The 22378-nt window shown below is 44.8% G+C and overlaps 1 protein-coding gene across 6 annotated transcripts in view; it reads right to left on the bottom strand.

Moving 5' to 3' along the window:
• The window catches only part of LOC144825271 (protein regulator of cytokinesis 1-like), a 1077791-nt gene that overhangs the window by 295935 nt on the left and 759478 nt on the right, over window positions 1-22378 (bottom strand). For all 6 annotated transcript variants that reach the window (XR_013609370.1, XM_078684109.1, XM_078684108.1 and 3 more), the window contains 2 exons: window positions 8391-8435; window positions 7217-7261 (listed from right to left, as the gene is read on the bottom strand). Coding sequence is in view for 5 of the 6 variants with exons in the window: in XM_078684109.1 (XP_078540235.1) it covers window positions 7217-7261; window positions 8391-8435 (90 nt within the window). In the remaining variant the exon portion in view is untranslated. The remainder of the gene's footprint in view (window positions 1-7216; window positions 7262-8390; window positions 8436-22378) is intronic.

The following is a 22378-nucleotide window of genomic DNA, read 5'->3' as shown; positions in this document are numbered from 1 at the left end:
CCCTACACAGTGAAATCCATTCTCACAGCATGGCGGATGGGTGGGTGGGTGGGTCAGTAAGGAATCTGCAGCTAGATAGGTTCTCTACCAGAAAAGGCATTACCAAAGGTAGGTAACTTGTTCATTTTGATAGACTTCTAGCCTAAGATTTCTTATCTAAGAATAGATACCCCGGCAAAACCCCTCACGAGAGGGGTCTGCTAACTGATTTAGACCCAGAAGTCCTGGAGGATTAAACAGGCAAAGTGCCCGTCACAACAGATCTGATTGTCCAGATAGTAGTGATTGGGAAACGTCTGCAGAGACGCTCACGTTGCCACCCGACTGTTGTCCAGGACAGGGACTCCGCGATCTAATCCACTGATCGCAGCCTTGGCTCTGGTGGAATGAGTGCACAAACCCTCAGGGGGTGCTTCTTGGCCAGTGCATAGCAGATTCTAATGTAGAGTATAATTCATCTTGGGATGGGTGGTTTCTGCACAGCCTTTCCTTTCTTCACCCGATGAACCCAATAAAAAGGTGACCGTCCACCGGGAACTTTTTTGTATGATCAATGTAGAATGACACAGCTCTTTGTTCCAGAAACTGTAGTCTCTATTCTTCCTTGGAAGGATGAGTCAGAGCAAAGATTGTAGGTAGGGTGTAAGTATCACTTTAATTATCTTTGGGATCCATCTCACAAGGGAAATGGAGATAAGTAATTTGACTAAAAAACAGGATAAGCTATTATTTGTATTGATATTATTGGCAAGGAGAGAGATTTGTATCAACTGGATTAAACCAGCACCTCCTTTGCACGCAAATTGGCTGAACTCGATACGAAAAACGAATAAATTGGATAGGAAAGGGAATATAAGCAAAAAGTCAAATTTCTGGGAATTATGGTAACACTTCCAAACAGCTATCTAATACCTTTGTAAGACCCGCTAACTACATCCAATGATTAAAGCGATGACAATAATTCAGGTGGAATAAGTTCTGCCGAGTAGCCAGGATGGCTAGCTCCCCTCCTTTACAAGAATCAGAATTATTGACAATGATAAAGGACAAAAGAGGAATCTGTTTATTACCAACACGGAAAGGGATACTCCTCAACTAAGTCCGAGATATACGGGGCAGTGACGGATTAGAACGTTGAAATAACAGATTCCCGAAACTCCTTATACATACTATCGCAAAATTAGGTGGGAAAAAAAAAATAAATAAAAAAAAAATTGTAGGTAGGGTGTGGATATTGGTAAAAAGGATGCATGGGTCCCCAGAACCAGTTTGTGGGGGGGAGGGGGGGGGGGGAAGGTGTGTAAGGAGGGTGCACGGATAGTGCCTGCAGTTCACTGACACTCCTGGCCGACAGCCACGGCCCGTGGAGGGAGTTTTGATGGGGCGGAGAGGCGGGGCGGGGGAGGGGCAGGACGGGGGTGCTAAAAACCGGAGTATGGATAATTGAAGGTAAGTAAACAATTTAATAAATAAAACGAATTTCGTAGCGCACCCTGCATCACATTTTGGGATGCAGGGCGCGCTACGAAATTTGTTTTAATTAAATTGTTTATTTACCTTCCAATTATCCATACTCCGGTTTTTAGCACCCCCCCCCCCCGCCCTGCCCCTCCCCGCCTCTCCGCCCCCCGAAACTCCCTCCACGGGCCGTGGCTGCTGGCCGATGTTATGGTCACAAGGAAAGCAGTTTTGATAGTCAACAGACGTAGTGGACAGTTATACATGGGATTGAATGGCGAGCACATAAATAATGTTAGTACTAAGTTTAGGTCCCATTGGGGCATAATAAAATTGGGGCATAATGAAGGACTTTGTCTGGAACAGATGCTGGAGTCATTTCAAGAAACAAATCACAGGTGACTTAACAGGGAGGGTGGATTAGGCAAATGCAAGAAAGCAGAGATGGCTGAAAGATAAGTGTGCCCAAAGCAAAACCTTGCAAAAAACAACAAGTGATGGACTGAATGTGGATCAATGTCACACACTCCCCCAGTCAAAAGATCTGGGCCCAAATCCATCGTTTTTTTGCACTCCACACCACCCTGGGTCAGATAATGGCTTTATGCAAATCAGCTCTGACCCTGTTGCCCCATGGGAACAGTCCAGTCCGAACTACAACAGCCATATCTTTCCCAGACCGGAATCAAGCATCCGAGGACCGGACCGGTTTCGAGGTAACACCTCTCTTCAGCCCGGCTAGCTTGACTCCAAGTGGTGTGGCAGGCAGGCTAAAGATAATGAACAGCACCTCAGATAAAGGGGCAGAAATGGGTCGAACGGTTTGGAGGTGCACTTTGCCATAAATCTGTCCCACTGGCAGGTGTATACTGTACTAGTTGAGGGATGCTTGGATGCCAGAACATCATACATTTCTGAAGGGAGATCGAAGACTGCAAGCTGCCATTCAATCACCACGTATGAAGGCTGAGCCCTGCTGCAGTCAGAAGATCCACCTGAAAGGGCAGCCTGATCAGAGTACCAATGCTCAGACTCAGGAGTTCCCAACACCAAATTCTGTTCCCAATTCACACCCACAAAAATGACTTGGGTCCTGTTGTTCTTGAAAGCTCTTGGCAGGAGGGGTATCGACGGAAAGGCCTACAAAAGGCCTGAGCTCCACTCAAGACGAGAAATAAAAGCATCTCCGAGGGAGAGTTGCCTTAACGCCAGTGTGCAGAAGTGCTGACATTGCACGTTTTCAGGGGTGGCTAGCAGATCAAACCAAGGTTCTCCCAGTCACGCAAGAGACCTTGCAACCCCTCTGGATGGAGATACCGTTCATGATACGTGAGGAATCTACAGTCAAATGTGTCCGCCCTGGTATCCAGAGAGGTATAAAACCAGGATGCTCTAGCCATGTCCAGAGACACAGGGCCTCTTTACACAGGGTCCACACCCTCATGCGCCCTGCTGTTTTCACAGATCGCAGTGACAGGCTGTTGGAAGGGATTATACTCTTACCGACGTTATCCAGCCGCTTGGAGTCTTTACCCCGTGGAGTGGTATGGAATATGCCACAGCTCACTTTGGAAGTAGAAGTCTAGACAAACAGGGCCTCTGGTGTGGGGTGCTGGGTGAGGAAAGGCACGGCCCTGGAATGTACCTGCAGGGGAATCCATGCAGGTCTGGCTTTTGGCAGATTCCAGTATTGCATGCTTATCGGTTGGTCGCAGGCCCTCTTCTGTACTCTGGGGGAAATCAGTGGAGGTCAGGGGTCACAGGTACTGCTGTCTGTTCTCTTCAGGGCGGCAGCCCATCTAGGACAACGCACACACTCTATGATGCACAACTGCTTGGTCTGCCTCAGGCACAACGTTCGTTCTCCTGTGGCATGGTCCACTTTGAGCACACTTAAAGAAAGCTGCTACAGCTTCGGCCACACCTCAAGGTTGCAGTGATTTAGTCAGATCTGGGCACACGTAAGAGCTTTTGCTGCGGACACTGCAGGCAGGAGATTCAGTACTCCACTACGGCTGCTAGCTCTCAAGCCTCTGTGGGCAAACAGACCCACGACCCACAGTCAGCTGCTCTGCTCATCCTGCAAGGCGGACAGATTCCTTTCCCTACTTTTCAGACAACTCCACTCCAGGTGTTTCCCCAGGGACATAGATTTTCCTTCCAGGTCAGATACCAGGTGATGTCTTCTCACACTTGGGATGCTAGCTGGTAGACACCATCATAGCAGTCCTTCGGGTACTCTGCAGAAAATCCCATTCCTTGGTTACAGAGAACCTGGGATGGGTACAAGTGGGTTAACAGCTCCTACCTTTACAGACTCGGCAGACAGGGGATATGTATTCTCTGTCTGACCCTTCAGAACTGGTTTGCGTCAGTTTTCCTTTGAAGTGCCTCTTCCAGACTTCCCATGCTATTTTCTAGACTAAGCTTTGTGTAGAGTGATGCTCAACAGTAGGGTCATCTCCATGTTGTAGCAGCCACATTTAATCACTCATAAAAACAGAAAAAGAACTGGCCTCCTCTAAAGGGCCTTCAGAACACTGACCTACAAACTGCAGTCCTGCCATTCCCTCCTAAATGGCTTAGCCGAGTAAGGCTAACCAGCAGGTCTTTACAATACATGAACCTAATCAAATACCTGGTGGGAGCACTCTCACCTCTTCCGCCACTCTGGTGTCTAGGTCTCCTCCCACCAGCTTCCGAAATGTCAGCAATACACTTCCACTGTCTGGGAAAAGAAACTGCCCTCCATCTTGTGCACTTGAATAGGGCAGGGGCTCTCCAAAGATGAAGGGATGAGATGGTTGTTTTTATGGGGATAGTATCATGGTTCCAGCTAAGGTACCCATTTCAGCCACCCGCTTAACCAGACCAAACCTATTTTATGGATATAGGGTACTTCACCCAGGTCTTCCTCAAAGCCCGTTAGGGGGTTAAAGGACACCCACACATTTATTCTTTTCAAATTCCTATATCTATTCTTCAATATCCCTATCCCAACACATTTTTTCAGGAGACTCTACACAACTTGTAACACAGGCCTGAGCCAGGAGGGAGCCGAGGGTCACCTGGGAAACACAAACTCTTCCTTTTGAGCAGAGTGGTTTATACGCTCCCGATATGGAACTCTATTACTACTGGGGGGAAGCGCACTTTGCACACTTTTGGATATAGTCCGCACCATTCAGACTACACTGGGCCACTGAATCCTACAATGCGGTCCCCCTGTCTATTAGTCACTGCAATACTGCTATCTACTTACCAGTTTGCCGCACTCGCACAATAATCAACACTGTGGTCTGCACAACCTGGGCTTGGGACAGACTGCCCCAATGTGTAGGTTTAAACAGCCTGCGCTCAACTAAAGTTCTGAAGACAACTGTATGCCACCAGTTAACTCTGCCACAACTGCACACGCCGGGTGACCGAGAAACAATTAATTTCAGTACAACATGTATGTACTCGCGCTTCAGCAACAGACCTCACTAGACCTGTTCGCATATTACAGGATCAGAGCAGCCTTTTGCAATCATTGTGCAAAAAGGTCAGACGCCACTATGCGACCATGCAAGAGAAATCACACATGTACTCCCAAAGCCTACCTCAGTTAGGCAGCCGAACTAGAACCTCCCCTCACCTTTACAGTGGGGGTATTGCAACAGGCTGACAAAATCACTTTCCCCTAACCACAGACTGCGCCTAATAAACATCAGATTCTCCCACAAAATATAAAGCACCTTAGCTCAGGTACACCGCATGGGTTTTTCGGAAGACACGTTGCTGTAGATGGGACGACCATGTCTCTTTTCTGCATCAGCATGGGGCTGGCCTACGGTGGTCTACTGCCGGACGTTTGTCTAGGAGGCCATTCGCCAGGGATATCTTAAGGATTTTGGGGGGGCCCTGCTTAGAAAAGAGCTGAATTTATGATTCAGTTTCAGCTCTTTTGTCCCGCTTTGTTGAGGTCACACACAGTGTTCCGAATTCTAAACGTGTTATATCTGATTAAATGTAAGCCCATTTCGCTGCAAAATGACAGTAATAGACTCACAGAAAAACAAATGAAGGAGTACCACCAACAAGAATTCACAGTTTGCCGTAGTTGGTGGAAGCAGGGAGGAGGGGGGGGGGGGGGGGACTCCTTTTGTTAGAAACCCCTCACTCATCACCTAGTGATGACATGCTTCATCATCGGGGTCCACCCTAATGACTTAGCGTCATCAGGGTGTGCTACAACACCTGATTACAGTGGAGCGGGTTGTGAGTGATGGTGCGTGAAAAAAGAAAAGGTAAGTGTGTTAAAAATTGTCCTGGTTTGAACTTGAAGAAAATAAAAATTTTATTAGCAAGCAACTGGACAATATTAAAATCGTGGTGAGATAAAATGAGGGCAGTAATGGGGCTCCCTGCTTCCACCAACTACGGCAAACTGTGAATTCTTGTTGGTGGTACTCCTTCATTTGTTTTTCTGCAACTATCCCCAGGGGTACAGGAGTACTCCCCGTTCACCTTGGTGAACAAAACCCTTGCTCTCCTTTTTTGTTTTTCTAGTAATAGACTCACACCACACACATTAAAGGAAGACGGTATTTAAAACCATCTTAATTATTCAAGGTCATTGGAGCATGAGACTGCAGAACAGAGCTTGCTCTGTCTCTGTCAGAGGCGCCTGAGAGGCGGAGTCCTAGGCCACAGCCCACGTCTTAAAACGTCAGATTCCCCCTGATCACCGATTTCTTCCCCCATAGACTCCACTGTTCCGCCCGTTCGCAATGCTTTTTTCCTGTTCGCGAACGCAGATTGTGTGCTCGGGGGAGGGGTGGAAATCTCAAACACGCATTTTGAAAGCACGAACAAGCAAAAAATTCTGAAAAGCCGCGGATCGCTGAATTTTTGGCAATTCTGCGTTCTCCGCGGAACGCGAAATTACCCAAATTCACCAAATTCTGTGATTGGAACCGAATTTACCACCCAGGCTAGTTACCACTGAAGTCAGATGCATAACTGTTACGTGGCTGCTCCTGGCAAAGCGCAGAGCTGCGATGCACGGGGGCCGTCGCCCCGTGCCTGGGCTTGCTGACTGCTTAAGGGATGTAACCCTTTACCCAAAATGAACCAACTGCACACTGGGGGCTGGTGCCACAGGACCCCTCCTGCCAAGTAGACATTTGGCCTCCCTTACCTGCGTATCTCCACTATCTTGGGGAGAGCTCCGAGACCCAGGATACACCTAGCCCCCAAGCACTGGGAAGTCACTTGCCCTCGGGATGCGGCACGCACACATTTAGCCGAATGGCTCCTCAATACAGGAGACCTCTAGGCTGGCACACGCCCTGCTGACCTCCGAGACAAAACCATCTGCAATAAGTGGATGCTTTTCAGTGCAAGCCAGGGTGGGTGGCACTGCGATGCCACAGACTGTGCCTCCTGGTAATTCTATTATGCCACTGCTTATTCTTTTCTCTGAACTATTGCTACTGCCATAGGTTTCTCGTTTTTTCGTTTACCTGTACAATTACTGGTGTTTTATAATGGAACCGGTTATTAAACATGAAACTTTAATGGAAAAGAGGCTTTGGATGAGGTGTATATGTGCATGGGGAAATATCCGCGCTGCGCCCACTACAGCCTTGATGTGCTGGAGTTCCAGCACCACCCAAAAACCTATAATCTGCTCGGCCGTCTTTACTAAGCTTTTCTTTAAGTCTTGTACGAAACAGGAATCAAGATGTTTAAGTATATTAACAGAAATACTTACAGTGCGTGGTGCACCCATGGACCGTCTTCTTTTCAAATCGGATTCCTTAAAGGAGACAAGAAAATTGGTTCAGGAGAGAAGAGCAAGACAAGGTCAGTCCAAATAGTCGATGACTAGAAAAAAATGGTTAGGGGTTCTGCCCACCTCACCCTCCCGTACCTGAGCAGGAGACATCCAAGGATGAAAAAGTAGAAACGAATGGTACTAAAGGGATCAATCCACTTTTAATTTTCGAACAAGAAACAAGTAATTATCTTGTGATTAATGAGTTATACACAGGAGGAGTATATATTAATTCATATACACATTTATGGGCGGACAGGCAGAGAGGCACAACAAATAACAGTCTATATACAACATATCACATGTACATTATATACAAATATACAAAACATTTACAATATCAAAACACTTTTGTACCCTCAAGACAAAAAATATATATACACACCAATTTACATATGTATCTCCTCTTAAATTAGAGTGGAGTATACAACAAAATGGTAGTCCCAAAAGAACAGCACCAGGGGGTTAACACATCAACCCGGCCTACCTTTGTGTTGGTGCACCTATGAAAAAATCTAATCTTTCTTGAATTTTAACAGGGGACTCCGTTCGAAGCAAAAGGTGTCGACGCAGTCACGGTCGTGTTTCAGACAGATGATATAGGCTTCATCAGGACATGGGTACTCTAGTCTTCACGGCCCAGGCACAACCTAGGGCAAGTAACGTCGGCCAACCCACACACCCACCCAAAAGGGTGGGGTAGGTGTCACCGTCTCGGTTTAAATCTCGAGAACTCTAATATCTTCACTGTGTCCGCCCAGATAGATATAAACGTATATCAGAAGTGGCTCAAGTCTCACGATCTTCCTTAGATATCCTACAGGATCAGCGACACGTTATAACGGGGTTCGCTGCAGCGTCTCCAGTCAATTAATCCGAGTAATGGAACCGGTTATTAAACATGAAACTTTAATGGAAAAGAGAGGCTTTGGATGAGGTGTATATGTGCATAGGGAAATATCAGCGCTGCGCCCACTACAGCCTTGATGTGCTGGAGTTCCAGCACCACCCAAAAACCTATAATCTGCTCGGCCGTCTTTACTAAGCTTTTCTTTAAGCCATGTACGAAACATGAATCAAGATGTTTAAGTATATTAACAGAACTACTTACAGTGCGTGGTGCACCCATGGACCGTCTTCTTTTCAAATCGGATTCCTTAAAGGAGACAAGAAAATTGGTTCAGGAGAGGAGAAGAGCAAGACAAGGTCAGTCCATATAGTCGATGAGGCACACCAAGTAATGCAGTAACAAACAAGACACACATTTTAGCAGAATAAACTCCATTTTTATATTGAAGTAAAGATAATAAATGAAAAGACGTGTAGGAGGACAAACGTCTAACAGAAATCAAAGTTAAGTCTGAATTCGCCAGATGTTATACAGACATTGCTGGTGAGATTGTTAATCCGGGAAGATCATTGCTAAACTGGGCTAGAAATAGTTCCAACTCTAAATGCATTTGCGTTTACATTTAATAGACCTAGAGAATAATACGGGTACTTTAAACAAACATGGGCATTGGCTAAAGTCTTTTAAACACAACAAAGCCCCCAAGACTTATTTTGTTTATTATATATCCCTATAATTATACAAAAAAAATCTACTAGTAGACTTACACAAAAATGTGCCTTGATGTCCTCACACAGCACCAGGTGTCATGCTTCATCGTGACACCCTATGCTTTCCAAAAACATGGTTTGATGGAAAGCGGGCCTACACATGAAATCAGGGAGGCACCTCTACCTAAGAACGCCCAGTGATCTAAACAAACTAAAAACCAATGTGACATCCTAAACAGACCTTTATATTTACTAGAAATATAACTTGGTGTTCAAAACCAAACGTGGAGATAAAGGGAATTAGTACCCTATCAACATGTTTCTGCCTGATGGCTCATGCGAGTCTGTGGCATTCTTCAGGATGAAAACACGTGATGCGGGTATTGCAACTACACACTTGCGTACCACTAATAACAAAAGAGGGTGGCCTTTGTCAACCTTTAATGTACCAGTCCCATAAGTACCCCACTATCACCCTTCAGGCTCCATAGCCTCTAGCTCCCTGCCTTGGATATCCTCCTGGGGTGTGTGTTTGGTGGCATTGCCTAAAGTGCTCCGATTTCAGCTGAGTCCCTGACAGTTTTGATTTGCCAATGCTTTTTGCCAAAACCACAAAACGGCGCAATGGGGAGTTTTTGGCATAGAACGAGGGGAACTTTAGGGGGCACATGGGGAGGTTGGAGGGGTCAATTTGAAAAGAAAAAAAAGACAGGTAAGCAACATGGGGTCTGGGGAAGGAATAGAGCATCAGAGTGCACAGGAAGCAGGGGTTTGAGAGAGAAGCCGACGACATACACAAGAGAGCAAGAACACACATGAACTCACATGTAGTGCTGAAACAACACAATAGATCCCTGTAAGTAAGCAGTGGAAGAATACAAGTCATCAAAAGGACTATAAAGACGTTAATCTCCAAGGAAGAGACAATTAGACGCAGGAAAGCCACTGAATAAAAAGCAAACAAATGAGAACAAGCAAGCACCCATGGTACCATTGGCTGACCCAACACCCATTACAAGCACTGGTACATAGACAATTAAAAACATGTATAAGAGACCCGAAAAGTACCGAGAGAAAACGGGAAACAGAACAGAGTACACATACAAATGTATTCAGGACATTAGTCTTCTATTTGAGAGCATTATGAAAGTAGAAAACAGATGATGCTGAAGTAGAGAAATCTGATTGTGTGATCGAATGTTTGTACAAGCAGTCGTGGCCGGTAGGACTCGCGGGTGGGGGGCGGGCACGCAAAGAGGCGGGGGGATGGTTTACTTAAAAAAATAAAATAACAGTTAAGGTAAACTACCTTTGCCGGGCCAGCCCGCGTCCTCTGTACTACAGGATGCAGTCGCAGACAGCCTCCCTCACCTCCCCTAAGCCAATCACAACGCTGCAATTGCAGAGTTATGATTGGTGGGGACGGCGCCCAGCCGGGAGGCAATTTTCTGTATGTAGACTGCATGCAGCCTACATAGAGAAAATGCCGTGGGTATGACTGGTTTGGTCGGCCCTGGGGTAGACACTCCGAGTGGGCAAGCCATTCCTCCCCCTAGCCCTCAAGCAGGACCGCCCACCCGCCCTCTTCCAAACCCTGTCTTTCTCGCATTGCGAGAAGCAAAAACATAAAATGGTATTTAAAATAACATTTTATGTTTCTGCTGCTCGCACTCCAAGAAAGCAGTGGGGCAACGCTCCTCCGCCCACATGGAGGAGACGCCCCTGCCACAGGCCAGTGCACCCACAGGCCAGTGCATGACAGATCGAGTAGCCCACGTCTTTCAGAACTGAGCGACTGATTAAGACATACAATCTTAGCAAGAGCATCGAAGCATTGGCAGTGGTGTAGCAAGATGTTAATGGCACATATACGGAATCACAAGCAGAGATTGGAGCTGATCACCTGGAAACGGCGCCAAATAGAGCCACACCTAGCATGCCATCTCCCTCCTAATAGCTTCAGACCTGCTAGAACAAGACCTTATGGACTTACCAAACCAAGTGAGCGTGCACAGACTTACTCCGTTGCAACGGACTCATTCATCTGCATGTTGAGCCGTAAGGTTAAGTGATATACCCCCAGGATCTCTTTAGCAACTCTGGAAAGATTTCATACCGATTCACAATAATTTGCAGTATTTTGACATCTGTGCCAATTGCATTTCATACATAAACCAGCTTCGTGTTCTAATGATGATCAGATTAATCTGTGTTTATTTTACACCATCTGGGCAGAAACGCAGCTAATTGGATCATTCCATTAGTATAAAGAATTGATTTTCTTAACTCTGATACTAATCAAAATGGAAGAAGGGCTTGATTGAACAGTAAAGCATAGGCTATCGCTTTAGAGTTAGACTAACCTACTTACGCGAACGTAATGGTCTCAAGACCTCATGTACCATATTTGAAACAGGAGTCCTAAAGAAACGGACTGGACAGAGGAGTTGTTTTGCCAATGCTTAAAAGTGATCTAAAAGTTATTTTGGCTCTGGTTGTTAATCCATGTGGGTAGAACTAATTGTTTTATCTGTAGAACTAGTCGATAAACTTTTTGAAAAAGGCATACATATCTGAAAGTGGTGATAAACCGGACACCTATAAAAATTAGCGAAAATCAAAGCGGAAACGAAAAAACCAATGCACAGAGGTATAAAGGGAAGCAAAGCCACTGGAATTACGTGGCAGATGAGGGGCAAATTATGCAGCAGGATTGAGTAAATTAAGGGGCAAGAAAAGGCAAATTATGTGGTTAATGTGCTAAATTTTGTGATAGTATTACATCGTTCTTTTGTAATTTGTATACTTGTTAACGCTGTCTGTATTTTGGTTGCGCCATAGTACCAGTTTAACATCCAAATATAAGAAATAAGCAACAGAAAGGTGACCAGTCAACCTTTGGAAAGGGCCTTCCAATGCACAAAAACACGTGTCACAATATATTTTTTAGCAACTTTTAAACCATTTCAGCTACAAATATTTTGTTAATTAAAATCTGCAGTTTACACAGCAAATGATATGGCAAATCTACAATTATGCGACAAATGCCATGGCCTCACAATCACATACTACTAGTGGTCCTGGCTATTAGCCCCAAACATGCATATTTCTTGCTAAATAGATTCTATTATCCCAAACTGTGAAAACTATACAGGAATTGATGCGTAAATTGAGAGCTGTAAACTAAAACACAAGAGCACAAGGGAGTCTGCTGCACTTCCCGAAAGTATGTTACGGATTCTGCATCTTTCGGATGAATCAAAAAAAAAAATCCCACAATTTTACAGGTTTGTTAGATTTAGAAGCGACATGGCATTTTAAAGACATTAGACGCTCGACTTACATGTGCCCATAATAATTTCCGGAAACAGTAGAATACAGTGGATGGCACCCCTTTGTCGTCTGGCACTTTACCACAGCCATGAGATTACACTAACCTGTTTTGATTCTCATGCCATTCTTGTGATTTGTGGCTTCCTCTAAGTCAGCTAAGTTTACAAAAAATTGTTCTTAGCCACCGAGAAGAGCCTACATTAGGAAACAATTGCCCGAGTGTTCTAGCCTTTTGGGAGTGTGCAGTGAAAGTTTTCCAATACCATTAGGAGCACGAGAAGATTGTGTTCCATCTCTCATAACATTTAGACTCCTATTAAATGACATTGGCCGTTATGTGGGGGAACTTAACCTTGACTGATACTCCAGTTGACAACACAAACAATCCAATCCTAGTAGCCTACGACTCTCCGTTTGTTGACAGTTTTCTATCCATAATTTAGTAGATTTGTCTAATACTGCATGGTAAAGTATCAGACTACAAACGTTACTAAAATAAACGGTATCCTAATGAAGATAACCACTTTCCCACGTTGATGATTTGCAATTAAAGACTCCGTATAACTTGTTGTGAGGGCACCTTTAAATACACTCTATTCAGTAACTATGAAACCAACACAACGCTTTCCGTCAAGTTAGCTATTCCAGTAACAATCTAGGTATGTTTAAAAAAAGAAACACAAAAATTCTTCAAACCATGATACGCTGTGTGTCAAAACAACTTCATACTGTTCGCAGTTAATAGCGGTCTCATACCATATTCTAACAAGACATTTATTTTATTTAATGCATTTTTATATAGTGCGGACTTTACCCAAAGGTGTCAGAGCACTTCACAATAGAACCAAGTACGTTACATGAGGAGAATGTTACATATTTACACATTCCAGATACAAATGAGAAAGAAGAAAAAGTAAAATAAAATAGATGGCAGTCACACAAAAAAACAAAAAGCACATTCAGATAAAGATCGTACAGGTATAGATAAAAAATGTACAATATTGAAAGAACTTTCTTAGGGGACATGAAAAGGGATGTATTAGTTCTCAAAGTGTCTTTGAGGTCAGTTTTGAAGGTCCGGGTAGAGGTGGTGGTACGGAGTAGTGGAGGAAGCGCGTTCCAGATTCTAACCGCATTGCTGGAGAAAGATTGAGCCATCGTTCTTTCCATTTTGAAGGTGGGGGGCTCAAACAGTACATTTTCCGCATTACGAGAAGGTCTAGAGCATCCAGAGATTTTAAGTTTATTTGCCAGGTAACTAGGGGAGGAAGTGTGCAGGGCTTTGTAGATGATACAGGCAGTCTTGTAGATTAATCTGGCCTTGATGGGAAGCCATCGAAGAGAAGACAAAATGGGTGTGATGTGGTCACTTCTTTTGGCTCAAACACAAAACGAGCTGCTGAATGGGGAACGGATTTAAGAGGGGAAAGGTGGGCTATGGGGAGGCCAGTAAGAAGTGAATTACAATAGTCTAATCTAGAGAGAACCAGAGATTGGACCAACGTTTTTAGGTCTTGCTCTGGAAAGAAACATTGAATCCCCCAGAGAAGGCGCAGTTTGTATCATGCATTCTTTGCAATGGAATTGATGTGGCAGAGTAGATTGAGCCTTTTACCAAGTAGGACATCAAGAGATTTCGCACTGTTGACATTAGGTTTATTGTGGAGTATATTCAACTGATCCAGTCAAGATTGAACAGGAGGAGGAAAAAGTGAGGTAGAGAGGAGGAATTCAGTTTTGGAAGGATTCAGAATGAGTTGGAGCTTACATCCAATTTTGAATAGAGTTTAGCGTAGAGTTGACGTTTGAGATATCGTGTGCGGAAGACACCTTAAGGTAGATTTGAGTGTCATCCGCATACAAATGGTAAAGGATCCCAGATTTACTTCGGAGATTTCCCAAAGGATCCAAATAAAGATTGAACAAAGTGGGTGCAAGGACAGAACCTTGGGCTAGGGTGAGGTATGGAACGAAGGGCGAATGTACTGCCAAGTTTGACATTCAAAAGGGCGTCAGACAGGGATGCATACTAGCACCCTTCCTTTTCAATCTTCACATAAACAGCGTTGCATCCCACCTCACCGAAGAGCAGTTTGATTATCTCAGGATCAAAAAATCCCCAGTACCGATACTCCTTTATGCAGATGATGCAGTTATGGCGAGAACCCAAATGGGTTTACAAAGAGCAGTGAGCAGATTCTCCAAGTACATGTGTGAGAGGTCTCAAAATAAACATAAGTAAAACCTTCACCATGTCTTGTGCCATCAGGAAGCCACCAAAATGCAAGATTCTCCTCTCAGGCTCAAAAATAGCCATGGCGGACACGTTCTCATACCTGGGAATCAACTTTGACAAAAAGGGAACGTGGGCCTCGGCAATGGAGGCAAGGAACATGCAATTTACAAGAGCGGCAGGGGCAGTGAGATTTTTTGCTAACAAACTAGGAGGACGCCCAATCTCAGTACTCCTGGATATATTTAGAGCAAAATGCGTGTCCACTGCGACGTATGGTGCAGGCCTTTTGGGTATAACTGATTCTAATCTAATTCAGCGTGGAGAAAATAAATTTCTTCGCTATCTAGTAGCCGCCCCTCCTAGTACCGCAACGCTTGTTTGGCATCAAGAACTTGGCATGGATTAGATCTCCGACCTAATCAAAGTTGACCCCATGTTGCTGTGGCACAAAGTGTGGTCAACAGAGGAAACTAGTTTGAACAGGGACGCGATAATGGACTGCCTAGATTTACAGGGGGTCAAAAGGATTTCATGGCTTAGCTATGTGAAGGGATTCTTTACAGATATTGGGTACCCTGACTATTTTGATACTCCAGAATGCCTAGTCTCAGTTCCTAGAAAGAAACTAAAACACATATGCCTGCAGTTTCTTGAGAATAGGTGTTGGTTAGCTGAGAAAAGTAAAAAATCAGTGATGGACTATCATTTGATCCGCCAAGAGCAGGGTCTACAGAAATACCTGATCAAGGTGCAAAGCTGTTATGGACGCATGTTACTGACTAGATTTAGGGGGGGCACTTTTTTTAGACTGGTCACATTTCCGGTGGAAAACTGTTGGTCCAGAGAAATGGATCTATGTTCCTGTGACAATGTGTCAAAACAGTCTACCTTGCACTGTACACTACTTTGTAGATTCTTTTCCGTCCCAAGAAGGAGATTCTTGCTTCCATTGTTAAAGTACTGGGGTCCAAGGCACTGTAGGGCTGCTTTGATGAAACTACAAATGTTGGTAGATGAATTAATCATGCATCTTGTTCCATCATTTCTAAAGTCTGTAATCAAATCTAGGAAAACAATGAATGAACTGTTTTTAAGATGTAATTGACATTTATAACTCCCCTTTTTTATAATGTTCTCTTTTAACGCATGTTTTTATATTGTCTGTGCTTTTATGACTTTGATGGACGTCTTGACCTACCGCCAATGACAACTAAAGACTGTTCGCTATTTTAATCATTGGAGATCTGTCCGAGAGGAATGAAGCAAACCATTTAAGCACTGTGCCTTCCAAGCCCATTCTCTTTTGCAGAGTGTTAAGGAGAGTGTTGTGATTAACAGTCAAAGGTCTAGAAGAATCAAAAGACAAGACTCCCCCACAACGAGTACACGCAGCGCATCGATCACTTGCAGCAGGGCTGTTTCGGTGCTGCAGTTTTGAATGAAACCAGACTGGAAATTGTCAAGAAGATTATTATCCTTAATATGTAGGGAAAGTTGTTTCACTACACATCTTTGTGATTTACGCAAGAAAAGGGAGATAAGTGATGGGGCAGAAGTTGTTGAGATCGTTCGCATCAGTGGAAGGTTTAAGAAGTGGAGTAACCTGTCCTGTTTTTAGGGCAACAGGAAGGGGGCCTTGGTTGAGGAAGAGGTTAACCAGACTGGTCCAATAGGAAAGAGTATGGGTGTAGAAATCAATGGCAATGTCACAAGGGATGGGGTCAAATGAACAGTTGGAGGGTTTTGTTTTGAGGATGCATTTGAAGAGGGCATCTTCAGAGATGACGCCAAATAACTAAGGATTTGAGCTCCTCTGGAGGGGTGGGGAGGGGGGTAGGATGAATAACCTGATGCCCCAGTAATTTCACTTTTTCATCAAAGATCATAGCAAATTCTGCTGCTTTCTTTGGAGAATCGTCAGGCTTGGTGGTTGAGGAAGAGCAGTTTGGATTTTTGATGTCAAATAGTTTTTTGGGTCTGTTTTTGGCTGAGTCGAGGAGGGTTCTGAAGTGTGAGGCTTTTTCATGAAAGATGTGTTTGTGGTATTTTAATCTTGCTGAACATAGAATAGAAAGATTAGTGGTGGATGGAGTTTGTCTCCATTGTTTCTCCAGGATTTTCAGGTTCTTCCTTTCTTCATAAAGGGATTTATTGAACCATGGAAACTACCTCCTAAGAGTGCATCAAAACTGGAAATGTGTGGTCAGCCACTATTATTGCGATTAAAAGTTGTGATTTCATGAGAAATATAGTCCAAGTTAAATGAACAGAATGTCCCGGTTACCTTGCTGTCTTTCCACTTATAGGTTGCAAATATGTCAGAGCAGAGAGGGAGCGAGCCCAGCTGCAGAGAGTGAAGCCCTCCTCCGTCCGTCAAGCCACTGAGTCAAAAATTCAGAGGACTCAGCGCTGTATCTCACAGATGCCAAAGAACGCGGTGAGAACAGGGAACAGGACAGAGGCGCCCCCATCAAGGTGAGGTGAACAAGCACAGGGGTGTAGCAACCCCCTGCAGAGCGTAAGCCCCGGTCCCTGCAGGGATGGGCACACATTCGCCTGGTGAGATCCAGCTTGGTCCCCCTCGTAACCCCTCTGGCATGCAGAGATTTTTACCCAGCACCCAAACTACCAGCAACTCCATAAGAATATAGTGTGAGGCAGTGAGAGCAAGAAGCAGTGTGGCAGGTGAGGGTAGGCACCGGACAGAGCTAGAGCTGCAGCTCCACAGCCCTTGGGGCCACTGCCAGGTGTGTGAGTGAAAGCCACTATTTACACCTTTGTAGCGGTTGCCAATCTCACTACCCCTGCAGAGGACTGTAGCTTTGGAGCAGAGTCCTCCACCCTTTAATATCTTCCCTCTTTTTTCATCACCCCACTCTGCCCACTGCATTAACTATTAACTGCACCAACAATAATCAGCGTAGCACAGCATAGCGCTACAGAGCAAAAGCCCCAAATTCTCTCCTTTGAACAACAATACCCCTCCCTCACTTGGGGGACTCGAAGGAGCAGCCTGGTAAACGTGATTATTGGAACTTGGATTCTACTTCCTTTGGCTGAAATAGGCAGTAACATGAACGAGCCCGTGCCCCTCCCCCTACAGAGGAGCGGCGGCGAGCCAGTAGCTGGGGAGGGAGGAGGTGAGGCGACGCGAAGGACCAGGAATACAATTTTTGGAGCACTAGAAAATTTGGTAAGCTGCAAAATCTTGTTAGGACTGGGTGTGGTTTATTACCTATGAGTGAAGCCCCCCACTACAAAGAGGTAAGGGGAATTACCAACTGGCACAAGCAGGCTAAACAGGATTATGCACACAACGCTACACAGGTATAGCCACAAGCACACCAGCATCCTCATAAGATGTCAATGTGACAACAAGATTGGATGTTGCCACCCATGTAAAGGGGGGCACGGAAAACTGTGCACATGGCTCAACAACAACCTAGATAAGGAGTAAACTCCAACCTCAGTCACAACTCCAAATAACAAGAACGATATTGGTGTCTACTTGACCTCAACAAGCAAGAAATCTTGAGAACCAATGCTTCCAGACTGCTCTCAGTGGTATAAGAAATGGATAACCCAAAGTGGCTAAGCAAAACAGTAAAGAGCGAACAAGAGTACGATTAATCTTGGAAGGAATTGTTTTAGGAAATGGCCAACCTATGACGCTGGTTACATTTGTGCCAGGTAGAAGACCTGGTAGGATTGCCAACTCAAATAGGGGCAAGGAAATGCCCCACGGGCACTTAGGATACGCAACAGGGCCAAACAACCTTAGAATTCCAGGTAAAACAAACGATTGCCACATCTTTGAGCTCAACCAGTTCAATGGATAACACAAAGGAGGCCAAAACAGAAGGCACATTGGGCGAACACCGACGCTAGAGAATTGGATCAGACCAACACCACTTACCCCACCCAAGGACACTGACGAACAAGATGCCAGCAAAAAAGACAAGAGATTAAGTCAGGGAAACAGCTGGGATGACTTGAAAATGACCACAGTCCATGACCAAATCCCAGTGATTCATAAATACAGTATAGTGAAAGGCAATAAATCTAACAGTCCAGAATGAGGAACTAGATATGAAAAAAGAGGAAGATGCTCATTGGCAAGCTGGTGCTCAGATTTCTCCAGTTCATGCTTCATTCATCAGGATATTTAAATTTCTAAAATTGAAATCATTAGGGGCAGGACGAGAACCCCCCCCCCCCCCCCATATCTTTGGATATTTTAAAAACAATTAACAATGCGTTAAATGCAATGGTCAATGAAGCGGCCATGCATGCTGACAAACTGGATATGCAAATAAATATACCCCAGACTATAGCCATTTTAAATGCAGGAATTGATAGAATGTTTGACAGATCGAATTGCCTGTGACGCAGAGCACACGACTCCGTATAGCTGACCCTGAAGCAGGAAGTATGCCATTGTAGCCCTTACCTAAATACACTAGAGATGCTGCCTGATGTGATGAATTTCCCAATTGAGGACCTAAAGAAAGGAGCAGGAGGCCAAACACGCAGAAATAGCTTAGAGTGCTAAAGGAACCAAAATCACACCACGTCAATCCCAGAAAAAAAAGCAGCCTCTACCAAAGCAAGGTGATCAGGCGGATATTGAAAACAAAGGACACACCTGATTAAGAAGCCCTGGAAGCACTTCACCAAATGCCAATATGGACAGGCTCAGCTAGATACCAAACAAGCAATTAACCGTGAACAGGAAACTGAGTCAACAAAAAAATGAAACAGCCCTACCAGAATCAAAGCCAGAAAAAGGAGTAGCGATTAGTGAGCCCCAATGCACCTCAATGGGAAATATGCCCGTATCCAGGAAAAAACAAGAAAATATTTAAAAAGTTGGGCACGGGCAAGAGAAGCAGAGAAGGGCCTCTATTGCAATGGCTAGAGAATGATAGAAAAAGGATAAAGGAGAAAATGGATAGTCACACAATACAATTAAAGAACTCAAACTCAAACTACATGGAAAGGGAGACAATGCCAGCCAACAAGCGCACAATCGAAGTAGAAGCCCAAGGGTTGTACCAACAAATGGATGATCCTCCACAGCTGGAATACAACATTGAGCAAGATCCAATAACATTCTCCAGCTCATAAAATGAGGAAAAAATAACACAATTAGGACACAAACTGCAGTCCAAGTAAAAACAAAAACAAATGAAACAATTATGATAAAGCAAAAACAAAGGGAAAGTAAGAACCCCTGTGAACCTAAGGAAATAAGGACATTGTCCCTGGACATCACAACGGCATCGATCCCTCAAGTTGCCCCCATTGAGCAATAGTAGGAAGCACTGGACAGTTCAGACCCCTAGAACAAGGCTGCAAGGACGGAGAAAAGGGGACCATCACTAAATAGTCTGAGCTGCAAGATATTATGCATTAAAGAGGAGGCAGTAGTGATCCGGCAAGAGCTTAAAGGGATACTATACCTAGGGTACATCTTGCAAGGGAAATGGGACACTCTTAATAGAGGGAACGTATTGAAACTCTGGTCCCACCTTCCAGGCCTAGAACAAAAATCCCCTCGACTGACAGGCGGAGAAGCATTCTGTCCACCTGATACTGGCGATATAATGAATCCCTGGAAATTACTTTTAGACCAGAATTAGCAGGTGCCCTGGGAAACCAACTAGAAAACTGGAATTCAGATCAGAGCATTAGCCCCACAGAGATACCCAGCAGCATTAATGGAAAAACCCAATGGCTCATGCGAGAATAAGTGTCAACCAAAGAGCAGTAACAACAAGATGAGGACAATGACCAGTTCCATCCTACGGGGCACTAGAGAGGGACCGAAAATCATGCCAATTAAAGGAGGAATCTTGAACATTAAAGTGAACAAAGGAGGGGGCACTCACCAATGCACCATGCAAACAGAGCTCAGCGGACTTGACATGGCTCGCAAAACCACTTAACTCATGCTCACAGCAAGCTGACACAGAACAATGTAAAAGAATCAATTACCCGGAATTAAAAAATATGCTCATTGAATATACGTGGGTTAAGATTCGGTGAAGCTAAAATGTCAGCCATTAGTAAGCTAAGGAGTTTCAACCTCGGCGCCTTGCAAGAAACGTGGGCCTTGCACTCATTGCCTTAGCCCAACTTTACAGTTTATGAAGCAATGGCAACACCCTCCCTCCCAGACAATCATGGCTAACCTCTGGGAGCCAGCAGCGGACCATCTGAGGGAAAATGTAAATAGTGCGGGAAAGATACGAAAAGGTAAATCACCAACAAAACTCCATCAAGTAGCCTAAAGGAAGCAGCAAACTACAACCCTAAAATACACCTTAAATAAAACTATGCAAGGGATTAACAAGGATAAGGCTGAAAATTAACAATTGCGCCAACAGGTTACTACAATCGGTCAAGAATACAGGAAAGCCTGGTATACCCTTAAAAGAGATAAAGAAATCTGGAGGTGGAAGAGGTGGAAGAACGCACATGAAGTGTTAAAATCAAAGGACAAGGGAAAATTCAGGATCTGGGTGAACACATTTTTTAAACCAAACCGACAAACAATTGCCACAAACATCACCGTCAGTGAATGGGAAGCTTACATTGATATTGATATTGAAATGTATTTGTAGAGCGCTCGTTCGCCCGGGGGCTTCATGGCGCTATAGACAGGGACACAACGCAGCAGTCAGAGGAAACAAAGAGGAGCTCATCAAAACGCTTGGGAAAAGAGCCAAGTTTTGAGGGAGTGTCTAAAACTAAGGATGTTTCCACACATTTTAAGGTGAAGAGGAAGGGAGTTCCAGAATGCAGCTGCAAGGTGGTCAAAGCAGCAGCCTCCAAGACGCTTCCTTTTGTAAGTAGGGACAGTCAGAAGATGTTTATGCATAGAGCGAAGATTCCTAGAGGGGTCATATTTTTTAAACAGATCTCTGATGAATAGGGGGCCTGATTGGTGTAAGGACTTAAATAAAATACAACCAGTCTTAAAAGCCACCCGTTGCTCAACAGGCAGCCAGTGTAGTTGTTTTAGACCCAGTCTGACAGACTGCCTCTTAGGTAGATTCAGAATGAGTCTGGCTGCCTGATTCTGAATCAGCTGGAGGCGCTTTAGCTCGCCGACCGGGAGCCCAAGATAGAGACTGTTGGAGAAGTCCAGTCTAGACAGCACCAAGGAGATGACAATCTGTGTGAGCGCCTCCAAAGTGAAGAAACGAGCAATTTTCTTAATTTTCTTCCGCTGAAATAGGCTGGAGGACACCACTGCGCTGACCTGCCTTTTTAGAGAAAGATCTTCGCTGAGGAAGATTCCTAGGCTCTTAACTGAGGGCGATTTGGATGGAGGGGCTCCCATGCTGGATGGCCAAAAGCCAGGGTTCCAGCTGAGTACACTCTGCCCAGGCAAGACCAGCTCAGTCTTGCCTGGGTTGAGCTTCAGGTGATTGCAGCTCATCCAACTCAGGATGTGAGACATGGTGTTTTGAAACACTGCCACTGAGTCCTCGGTGTTTAAAGGAAAGATGAGCTGCAAATCATCTGCGTAATTGAAGATGGTAACTCTGGTATCCCTGAGGGAGTACAGCAGGGGACGTAGGTAAAGATTAAAAAGTAAAGGTGACAGGGAGGAGCCCTGAGGGACTCCACAGGTGGTAGGAATAGTGGGGGCCGTGAAGGGGCCCAGTCTCACGGATTGGTTACGGCCAGTGATAAATGAGCGAATCCAGCTCAACGCAGGACCCCTGAGGCCGGCCTGTTCGACACGGTTGACCAAGATGGTATAGTCAACCGTGTCGAATGCCGCTGATAGATCTAATAATACCAGAGCCTGGTGGATCCCCTCGTCGGCATTCCGCCTCAGAGTGTTCTGAACTGAGACGATGACTGCTTCAGTAGAGTGAAGAGGACGGAAGCCAGCCTGGTTAGGCGCAAGGAACTGTGATTCTTCAAAAATTGGGACATGCTATCACAAACATGAG

Source organism: Lissotriton helveticus, chromosome 3_1 (assembly GCF_964261635.1).
Source record: "Lissotriton helveticus chromosome 3_1, aLisHel1.1, whole genome shotgun sequence".
In the NCBI taxonomy this organism is placed as follows: Eukaryota; Metazoa; Chordata; class Amphibia; order Caudata; family Salamandridae; genus Lissotriton; species Lissotriton helveticus.
Note: the sequence above shows the minus strand (reverse complement) of the source record. Positions and strands in the feature narration are given on the sequence as shown.